Source organism: Danio rerio, chromosome 14, assembly GCF_049306965.1.
Source record: "Danio rerio strain Tuebingen ecotype United States chromosome 14, GRCz12tu, whole genome shotgun sequence".
Lineage (NCBI taxonomy): Eukaryota > Metazoa > Chordata > Actinopteri > Cypriniformes > Danionidae > Danio > Danio rerio.
The window spans coordinates 58,648,653-58,660,000 of record NC_133189.1 but is presented as its reverse complement, the minus strand read 5'-3'; the positions used below and the strand labels follow the sequence as shown (position 1 = coordinate 58,660,000).

General features: G+C 41.7%; 2 protein-coding genes across 3 annotated transcripts in view; both read right to left on the bottom strand.

Annotated features, from left to right (window-relative positions):
• Positions 1-3,011, bottom strand: part of atp6v0e1 (ATPase H+ transporting V0 subunit e1) — a 4,975-nt gene extending 1,964 nt beyond the window's left edge. For both annotated transcript variants that reach the window (NM_001006038.2, XM_073921372.1), the window contains 3 exon segments: positions 1,677-1,785; positions 2,164-2,211; positions 2,803-3,011. In NM_001006038.2, coding sequence (NP_001006038.2) covers positions 1,692-1,785; positions 2,164-2,211; positions 2,803-2,906 — 246 coding nt within the window. In that variant the 5' untranslated portion in view covers positions 2,907-3,011 and the 3' untranslated portion in view covers positions 1,677-1,691.
• Positions 3,012-5,778: 2,767 nt separating this feature from the next.
• On the bottom strand, positions 5,779-10,151 carry rpl26 (ribosomal protein L26). The gene is made up of 4 exons (NM_213113.2): positions 10,112-10,151; positions 8,254-8,426; positions 8,033-8,173; positions 5,779-5,948 (listed from the first exon to the last, which is right to left on the bottom strand). Exons 2-4 carry the CDS (start codon positions 8,419-8,421, stop codon positions 5,820-5,822), a joined length of 438 nt encoding a protein of 145 aa, NP_998278.1. The 5' UTR covers positions 8,422-8,426; positions 10,112-10,151; the 3' UTR covers positions 5,779-5,819.
• Positions 10,152-11,348: the final 1,197 nt, after the last annotated feature.

Below are 11,348 nucleotides of genomic sequence, written 5' to 3'. Positions count from 1 at the left end.
CAAGTAAAATAGGAATAAGCTGTGTGTCTAATAAACTGAAGCTTCATCTGATTTGGCTGCTGGACTGCTCCATGATCAGGAGTGGAGTGGAGGCACACGATGTAATAATTACATTAACATTATATTGACCATCCTCATAGAAGATTTACCACAGCGCCAACATCAGTGCCACAGTAAACCAATAAAAACCAAAGATTGCATGATTAAAGTCGTAATACTTCAGGCGTCAAGTCAAAATGAGAGACAAGAATAAAGTAAAAATACTGTGAGAAGTTGTAGTGATGTGAGATTAAAGTTGCAGTGATGCAAGAATAAAATCAAAATATTCAGAGAAAATAGTTGAAATATGAGAATAATGTTGCAATGCTACAAAAATAAAGTAGAAATTCTGTGAAAATATTGCACAAATGAAGACGAAAATAAACTTAAAATATTACGAAAATAAAGTTGAAATATTGAGAGAATAAAGTCGAAATATGAGAATAATGTTGAAATATTAGAAAGTCTAAATATTATAAAAATATTACAAAAAGTAAATATTACAAAAAGTTGTAGTAATACAAGGATAAAGTCAAAATAATACAAAAACTTGAAATATTATAAAGTAAATACTACAAAAATAAAGTTTAAATATTATAAAAATGTTATGAAAATACTAATATTACATTAAAAGTAGTAAAACAAGGATATTACAAATGTGAAAATAAACTCAAATATTTAAGTATTATTATATTTTATTATGTATGTGTGTGTATATATACACACACACACAAGTTGAAATATTACAAAAATAAAGTTTAAATATTATAATTTTATCAAAAAGTTTTATATTACAAAAAGTTGTAGTAATACAAGGATATTATAAATATTAAGAAAATAAACTCAAAATATTATGGAAATAATGTCTAAATATTATGAGAATAATGTCTAAGTATTATGAAAAAAAGTTTAAATATTACAAAAATGTCTAAATATGAGAATAATATCGAAATATTTAAAAATAAATTACGAAAATAATGTTGAAATATGAAAAGTTGTAGTAATACAAGGATAGTCAAAATATTATGAAAATAAACTCAAAATATAAGAGAAAAATTTCTAAATACGACATTTTTTTAAATATGAAAATAATGTTGAAATAATACGAAAATAAAGTCAAAAATATTATGAAAATAAACTTAAAATATTACAAAAATAAAAAGTCTAAATATTATAAGCCAAAGTAATATTATAGTATTAAATATATATATATATACACATACACACACACACACACACACACACACACAGTATTATAGTCAGATTATGTTTGCAATATTTTGAGGAAACAACACCGAGCAAAATGGCTGAGTTTATTCTCTAATATATCCACTCTACTCTCCTAACATTTCTCACAATATTTTGACTTTGTTCTGTAATATTTCAACTTTTGCCATAATATTTTGATTTATTTTCGTATAACTATGACTTTATTCCTGAACATTTCTCAGAATATTTAAACTTTATTATCTAAATATTAAGACTTAAATCTGGTGATCTTAGATCTTTTAGCATGGCAATAATACGCCATCGTGAACATACACTAGACACTACTCTACACACCACCTGTGGAAACATCCAGATTTTACTCTGCTCATTGGTTAAATGTGATGATGATGATGCTGTGGGTGTGTTACCGTGGCGACGGGTGTTCAGGGCCAGTGGTAGTACAGGTACCAGATGGTGTCGTTCTTCAGCACCGGCCCGAACAGAGGATTGAGCTGAGAGAGGATCGCTATCAGCCAGCTGGAGGAAGAGGAAGAGTACAGATGAAGATCAGGACACTCAAACACTCACCGCAGCGCCACCACCAGGCCCACAGAGGACACACACACACACACACACAGCTGATATCTGATGAATAATGCACACACAACAGACCAGAGCTCAGTTAAAACACACCCACACACACACCAGGAGACAAACACTGCCGTTATGCTCATCATCATCATCATCAGATAAGCACACACTGACCTGATAACAGCTGCTCTGATCAATACTGCGCTGATCAATAATGTGTTTGACCTTCAGCAGCTCTACTTCAGCACAGTGCACTCATATTCACTACAGTACAGCTGACAGACATCTATAGGTGAATTATAATGAACAGATCAGTCTACTTACAAGAGATAACAGCAGACAGCAGTCAGAACCAGCATCGTCACAATCACCCTGGAGAACACACACACACACACACACACACACACACACACACACGCTGCATTATTAATCAGTGTGTGTCAGATGATCACTCATACACATCAGCACTGGGTTATTTCTGCTCTAAACACAACCACTGAACACATTCACTGTCAAACTAGTGAACTTCACTGTGATGAAGCACAGAGAGGAGGAGGAGGAGGAGGAGGATCAGTCTATAAACTCCTCAACAATAGAGGAAACACAGCAGCAGACACTAAACAGGAATTAAACCGAGGTAAAGCACGGTAAAGGACATATAAACAGGAATAATTAAGGTAAACTAATGAAGGTAAAAGGTTAAAATAAAGAAAAAACTGGAGTAATACGGCGAAATAGAGCGGAACAGGAATCACTGAGGTAAAACTCGATCATGTAGAAGAAAAACACGAATAAAACGTAGAAAATCAGCACTAAAACACGGTGAAAACATGATTAAAGCCGGTAAAACAGGAATAAACTCGACTACAGCAGGTGAATAATAGCAGAGGTTAATAATAAAGCAGAGTGCTGTGTGTTAGGCGAGCTGAGCTGTGGGGAAATGCTCATGTTAGTGTGTCTGACCCGCGGTTTGCTCCTTTCGGGATGAACCATGGGATCACTCCGCCGACCAGACCCCACAGCAGGGTCATCACCGCGATCGCGATCCCAAACGTGGAGACGGCCATCGGTAATCTTCCGGTGTTCAGATTAATAACTTATCCACTACACGACAAACTTCGAGAAGTTCAGTTTCCGACGCTGACGATCATGTGACGCTGGAGAGAGAAGACACGTGACTGCCGCCTGGCTCTTCCTCTTCTCTCACACACACACACACACACACACACACTTAAACAAGCACTGGAACAGTAGTCTAATGAAATCATATCTTACTAATAATAAAGCAGATAAACTTATAAAATTAGGCGACACAGTAACTCAGTGGTCAGCACTGTGGCCTCACAGTAAGGTCTCTGGTTTGAGTCTCGGCTGGGTCAGTTGGTGTTTCTGTGTGGAGTTTGCATGTTCTCCCCGTGTTGGCGTGGGTTTCCCCCACAGTCCAACCACATGCATAGGGGAACTGATTGACTGGCCGTAGTGTATGAGTGTGAATGGTTTCCCAGCACTGGGTTGCAGCTGAAAGGGCATCCGTTGCGTAAAATATAGGAACATTTTGTTCCTATAATAGATGGCAGTTCATTCCACTGTGGTGAACACTGATGAATAAAGGGACTACACTGAAGGGAAGTGACTGAACTTTGTGCTTTATTTAACATTAATTGATTTTAAATTATGAAATAAAAATGTCCAAACCCCCGTTACACTATACATGTGATTCATACTTGCCCTGTTGAAAATCAAAAAAATCTGCACATAAAAATACACATGTGCACATACATCTACACAGAACAGCGAGAAAGAAACAATAACTTAGTCATATATAAACACACACACACACACACACACACACACACACACTGCTGTTTTCAGTAGATTAATGTGAGACCGGAGTGTGTTTAATCCACTGTAGTGAAACTCACAGCTTCAATAATCTGGCATTAATTATTGAAATGAACTGCCTGCATTAATGAGTTATTAGTGCGGTTCTGTAGAGCAGAAGAGGAACAGCACTGGCACTCCTCACTCACTCCAAATACAGTCTACAACTGAGCAGAGCACGTGACCTCCTGCATCCTCTTGTAAAGGAGCACTTCACTCACTCAGAGCATTCGCTTCTTCTGAACACAGATCTCCTGATGACCGCTCGTGTTCCTCTGATTATCTGCTGTTCTCCAGTGGTTTTCAGAGCATCTCGTTTTCTGTTCTACAGAAGAAACTCATCAAGGTTTACAAACACTCGGGGGATGTTCATGAGTGGGTGAACCGCCTGATGAAAACAGAAAATCACTTCAATATCCACAACTGAAGCCTTTAGAGTGGCCTACTCAAAGTCCTGACCTAAACCCAATTGAGATGCTGTGGCTCGACCTTCGGTTCTGGCAGTGTGTCTGAATGACAGTGGTTCTGCAGAGATGAGAGTCCAGACCAGGGATGGGCAAACTTGATCCTCGAGGGCCGGTGCCCCTCACACTAGTCTAACACACCTGAGCAAGCTAATCAGTGTCTTCAAGATCACAAGAAATCTATAAGCAGGTGTGTTTGATTAGGGTTGGAGCTAAACTGTGCAGGACACCGGAGCTCCAGGATCGAGATTGCCCACCCCTGGTCCAGACTCAGAGCGCTGGACTGCAGGAGCTGACGCCAGATCTGTTTAATGAACAGCATTAGTGTTCCTGCATTTGGATTTTTGACTCGTTTTCTTTTATCGATGTGTGTTCTTTTACTTGTTTCCTCTCAGTGTACAGCACTTGGTGACTCGATGTCTGGGAAAGGTGCTATATAGATAATCCTTCACTGGCTTATTGAGGAAACCTGTTGTCACACAGGGCTGTGCAGTCTTACACTAATAATCTCCATTTCTAAATGGCACGCGTTTACATTTGACTAATATTTAAACAACGCTGACAGACACGGCGTGACCAACACACACACAAATAAATGAGTGAGGAGACGCATTCCACAGCCCTGAACATCTCTCGACTGCAGAAGACTGATCAGTGCGAGTGCTGGAAGACTCCAGAGTTTGACATCTTCACTGTGGATTTGCAGGAATATTGAACACACAGAAAGCAGAACTCAAACCCTCCTGAAACACGAAAAGACCTTATAAACCCTGACACACACACACTGCGGCCAAACAGGAGCGAACATTTCTGTGTTTACGACATCAGAGACTCCAGATGATGCTCAAACAGAGACTCTCAGATATCTACATTAATGCGCGCGCACACACACACACACACACACACACACACACACACACACACACACACACACACACACACACACACACACAGCTGAACTCCGATTACCCCGTGTGTGCTGTTGGGTTGTTTTCCTCCACTCTGGGTTGAGTCTGACACATATTATGGAGAAATGCTGTGAGAGTTTTCATAACTCATCAACACACTGTTCACACTGTGTGTGTGTGTGTGTGTGTGTGTGTGTGTGTTCACACTGACTCTGCTTTGGTGATGTTGCTGCTGTGTTTGCTCCATTCACTTCCATTATAATCACAGTTATTGACGGTGAAGCCCTGACAGCAGATCATCCTGCATTACTGACTGCTGCTGCTTCCCTGCTGGGTCGATCTGTCATTTCACTGTTGATCATGAGTTGTATATTTTACCATATATTGATATAAGTATAGTGCAAAACTGACAGATTGTTCCTTTCCAGCAGGGAAGCAGCAGCAGTCAGTAATGCAGGATGATCTGCTGTCAGGACTTCACCGTCAATAACTGTGATTATAATGGAAGTGAATGGAGCAAACACAGCAGCAACATCACCAAAGCAGAGTCAGTGTGAACACACACACACACACACACACACACACACACACACGGGTCAAATCCAAACCGAGAGTGTTCTGGCGCAGTGCACTCTGGGAAAAAACCCGCTCTCTCTCTCTGTTAAATGACGACAGGAGCACAGAGGTGGAACTTTACAGTCTTTTATTGTTAGCAAAAACAGCTCCTTCACTCCTGCATCTTCTCGATGGTCTCCTCCTTGTATTTGCCCTTCTCCTTGATGTCCTGTCTGGATTTGGCCTTGCGCTCCAGGATCTTCTTGCGATCCTTGTCGAGCTTTAGCCTGGTGATCACAACCTGCGCGCGCACACACACACACACACACACACACACACACACACACACACACACACACACACAAGTTAACAGTACACAAACACAGCACTGTTTATACAGATGATCAGAGTCTGGACTGCAGGTGCTAAAAGCAAAGCATTGAAGATGATCTGGAGGATACAGACACCGCTCTCTCTCTCTCTCTCTCTCATCACTGCTCGAGCCACAGATCAGGGAGTAAAGAGGAAAAAACATGCTTTACTACATCTGTGCAATGTTCTCACACACACACACACACACACACACACACCACTGTACTACATGCAGAGCAAATAAAAGCTTCATCCAGGAAAAGCCCTGACTTTATATATGACAGAATATTTAGAGTGAGCAGTCAACATGATGATTTGATGAAGGGAAGGACGCATGCGTGTAAAAACATCACGTTACAGGAGCACAGAGGAACTCAGCTTATACAACACACAGCAGAGGACTGAACACCTGAACACCACAGCACAGATCATCTCCTCAACACTTCTGTCTGATCCAGCACACACACCTCAGCATTCCCCAATCAACAACAACAACTACACACCGTTTGACTGAACCATCACACACACACACACACACACACACACACACACACACACACACACACTGGCAGAGCTGAACAGGAAGAGCTCCACACCAGCTTGCAGACACTGGTCCACACTGAACAGAGCACAAGCTCACACACTGTGCAGGAGCAACAGGCACGCACGCGCGCGCACACACACACACACGATATTCACTGTTGTTTAATAGCCTAAATTAAGGCTAAATCGTGGTGATTTAAGACTTTACAGGACTCACAGATAACCTGTTTATAATGTTACTATCATTAAAGAGTGCAGACACTTTCAGTGCCCAGTGTGTGTGTGTGTGTGTGTGTGTGTCTGTGTACTCCAGATGCATGCACACAGGTTACTGCATGTGCTGTGCATTGATCAAACTGTGTTTACACTGGTGTGTTTCACTTTAAAATGCTTAATGTGTTAAGATTACACACCTTCCATCCACACTGATGCCAACATACACGCATGGCCAGCGAGTGAGTGTGTGTGTGTGTGTGTGTGAGAATGGTCACAAATTATGCATTAAGCACAAATTATGCATACACCAATAATCTGCTGCTGCTGAACAGGGTCCTGTGTAGCTCCAGCAGAGGAGTAGACAGTGTCATACATGATGAACAGCCTTTACTGTAGTGAAGGAGCAGTGCTCAAATACTGCACACTGATGAGGGAACACACATTCACTGAATGTCAGAGTGTGTGTGTGATGAAGATCAGCTGCTGTCTTCATGCTGAGCACATCTGAGGACTGAAGCTAACCTGATCTGCTGTACTGTAGAGCACAGGTGTCAAACTCAGTTCCTGGAGGGCCGCAGCTCTGCACAGTTTAGTTCAACCCTCATTAAACACACCTGATCAGACTAATTGAGTCCTTCAGGCTTGTTTGAAACCTACAGGTAAGTGTGTTGGAGCAGGGGTGGAACTAAACTGTGCAGAGCTGCGGCCCTCCAGGAATTGAGTTTGACACCCCTGCTGTAGAGCTTCAGTGAAGGCTGATCTCGACTGACTTGAAGGATAATCATTGAGTTATAAGAGAACAGCAGGATTACATGTGCCACAGTAGCAGTGCTTTACATAGTGACTCCATCAAGTGCACTGAAGCGCAGGGTGTCAAACTCAGCTCCTGGAGGGCCACAGCTCTGCAAACTTCAGCTTCAGCTGCTGAAGAGTGTCTAGTAGTCTGGAACACCTTGATGAGTGGATCAGCTGTGTGGATCAGGGTTAGAGCAGAGCTGCGGCCCTACAGGAGCTGAGTTTGACACCTGTGCTATAAAGGGTTAAACAGACACACTGATGTAAACGCAGCCTCTCTCTCTCTCACACACACACACACACACACAGCTCCAGCATCCTCACTGTACTGCTTTACACACCGCTCAGACTAGAGCTGTACTAGTGAGTGACTCTGGTGTTGTGTGTAAACATGCTCTACATCTCCTGCTGCGTGTGTAAACATGCGTCTGCATAACACACACACACACACACACACACCTTGCTGGGGTGGATGCCCACATGGACTGTGGTTCCGTTGGCCTTCTCCCGCTGCACGCGCTCGATGTAGATCACGTACTTCTTCCTGTAGACCTGCACCACTTTACCGATCTGCTGGCCTTTGTAGTGTCCCCGAACCACCTGCACACACAGACGCGTCAAACACACTGATGTACACACACACACACCCCTATACACACCACACCAGCGCGCGCTCTGACCTGGACCTCGTCGTCCTTGCGGATGGGCATGGAGCGCACGTTGTATTTCTGCCGCAGCTCTTTGGACAGTGGAGACGACATGATCTTCCTGCGGATGTGGGACGGCGCGTTGAAGTGGCGCTTACGGTTCTTGCGCCGGGAGGACGTCACAAACGTGTTCAGCTTCATGATGGCTGACGGAGAAACACACAACAATGTTAATGTTAACAGCGGCCGGAGATTATTCATCCTAAATAAAGGTTCGATATGTTTACAGAAAGACACATGCATATGAGAAGTATTCATATTTACATATCTAATATGGACAGAACAGATCAATCAAATGTTTACGCAAATAATCGTCTGGTATTGTCGTTTTTATGCATATTTATCTCCCATGTTAAGATATATATAAAAACATTTCTTATGTCAAAACAAACTCTTATTTTGGATGCAATTAAATCATGATTCCAGCATTAATGATAATTATATTGAGGTTAAACCTCTCTCAGTGTCCACTGGGCCAATCTTAAGTCATTTTAGTTCAATATTTAATTAGAAACTGTCATGTGTGATAGTCAATTTATTATTGTTCATCAGTGCCTGTGTTTATGATTATACAGCAACTCATCAATCGCCATAAACACATTCAGAACACAAAATAACATGCAGACGTCTGTAATGCAGCATCACTTGTGAATCAGCACTTTTCTAGTCTGCAGGGGGGAAATGGAGTTCAAGTTTTCTACACTTGTTAGTAAACATTGTGAAAAAGCAGACGACAGACAGACACTGTCCACACTACAACTATTACACATTAATTAAACAGAGCGTGCACACACACACACCCCCGATCATCTGCTCAGATCTGACTCGCTTTGCACATTTATGAGTTTGTTGAACTGAAGATATTGTGAAGAATGCTGTAAACCGGTAACCATTGACTTCCATTGTGTTTGTTTTCTACAATGGAGGCCAATGGTTACTGATCTTCAGCATTCTTCAAAATATCTTCTTTGCTGTTTAACAGAAGTAACTCATGATATATTAGTGTTCACTTTAGAGTGATTAGTGAGTTAGTGTTCAGCAGATTTCAGCACACACACACACAAGCTTCGAGTCAGAATGAAGCGGGGTGTGTGTGTCAAAACGGTCCCATACTGACATGTTCATCACTTCATTAATACTTTATATATATATATATACACACACACACTTGATACCCAATGTATCATGTTGAATTCAGGACACTGTTGTACACACTGTAGGACTAACAAAGGCACGTTTCTGTAACACACACTAGCCTTACAGTCCACAACACTTCTCTCTCTCTCACACACACACTGCTGTAGTCTAAACTACCTACACACAATAAACGTGCAAGACTAGCAGACATGTTCTCTCTCACACACAGCTATACACAACACAAACACACTTAATCCGTTACACAGCACGCGTTTCAAACACACACTCACTTCGGGGCTCGACCCGGACTCGTGTCTCTCATACACACACACAGTTTGTGCTATTCTTCCTGAACACTCCACACACACACACACACTCTCTCTCTCTCTCTCTCTGATCAGTGTTGTGTTGGATGATGATGATGATGATGTGATCTCTGCATGCTGAAGCGCGCTTTTACACTGTGTGTGTGTGTGTGTGTTTAGTGTCGTTTGGCGCTGTTTTGTGGAGTCGGGAGCGCGACTGAACTTTAGCGGCTCAATGACGCCTCATATCGCGTCGTATGACTGAAATAACGGTTTTACAGCGAACACACACATGCTGCGGGTTAACAGAGCGAGTCTGAAACACCGATGCCCGTAAATCCGCGCGGATGGCGGAGGATAAGATAAAAACACCGGCGATCTGCGCTTACCCTGCCGACCTGTCACGATGGCCGCCGGAAAAGAGACTCGAGAACTACTTCCGCCAGAATTAGTGGAGCCGCAAGTCTCGCGAGATCACAGGGGTGAGGCGGGATTTCCGCCAGCGGAGAGAGAAGAAGGTATTAAAAAATATAAATATCAAATATGCTAATAGAATATTCAGTCCAGCTGTGAGTCACTAATGAACAGCAGATTAATAAATCAATATAATAACAACATTCACACGGGGCGAGTAATTAAAGGGACAGTTCCCTCAAACACTGATCCCCCGTCATCATCAGTCACTCACTCACAGACAGAAGCCGGTAACCATCGACTTCCACAGCGAATATGAGCGAGAGCAGCCCTCACACATCTCACAGCTCTGCAGTATTATATGTGTGCATATACAGTAGATTAGTCAGTGCTGAAGCCAAATCTGACATAATAACTGACGAAAACCCTCCAAACACTAGCACAGACACATGTATATGACACAGAAAATATTCAATACACATTAAAAAAGGAGGAAAAATCAAGAGAAACAAAAAACTGGAGAAATTTAGTGGATATTTTGTAGGTTTAATATGTATTTCAATATTTAGCTTAAATTTAATCACATTATCTTTGAATTTCTAAAGATGTTTGGTCACTAAAATATAATTTTTTAAAAATATATCTGTTAAGTAAATCTGTTTTGTTCAAACGCACTGAAACACATCGCCTATATTCACTGAGAAATGGAGGAACATATTCAGAATGGAGTACTGCACTGTACATCTTACTGTATAAGTCAATGGTTACCGGTTTCAGCAGTGTCTTCATTAGTCTTCATAAAGCTCTATCATCATATCATACTGAGCAAATTTACATTCATGGGTAAATTAATTACTATTCAGTTACCAGTCATTAGCAGGCTCTATTAGAGATGGGTCTGGCTGCACACCTGGTGCAGTGCAATCTGAGCTGCATCCAATGCTTTTTAATGCGCTCACCTAACCCCGCCCCTAACCCTACCCATCACAGTGACGTCACTCACTCCACTGAGTGCATTGTGTCTGAGCGATGCAGTCTCAGCTTGCATTATAAAGGCTGCATCCAGATACTATTGCTCCATTATGCGTTTGCTGTATTTCTGAGGTGTGATTTACTCCTCAGACATCTTTAAGATGATCAGCAGGATTGAATTAGATTATAATTACTTAAACCGACCATTAACCAGCGGGTTATTAACATTTAGCTAATAAA

Bases quoted from the DNA above. Each gene is read 5' to 3' on its own strand.
- rpl26 (NM_213113.2), bottom strand. From the start codon at position 8,421: ATGAAGCTGAACACGTTTGTGACGTCCTCCCGGCGCAAGAACCGTAAG. The intron at 8,174-8,253 runs GTCAGAGCGCGC...CTGTGTGTGCAG, and splicing joins GCAAGGACGACGAGGTCCAG to GTGGTTCGGGGACACTACAA. The intron at 5,949-8,032 runs GTGTGTGTGTGT...GTGCGCGCGCAG, and splicing joins TGGGCATCCACCCCAGCAAG to GTTGTGATCACCAGGCTAAA.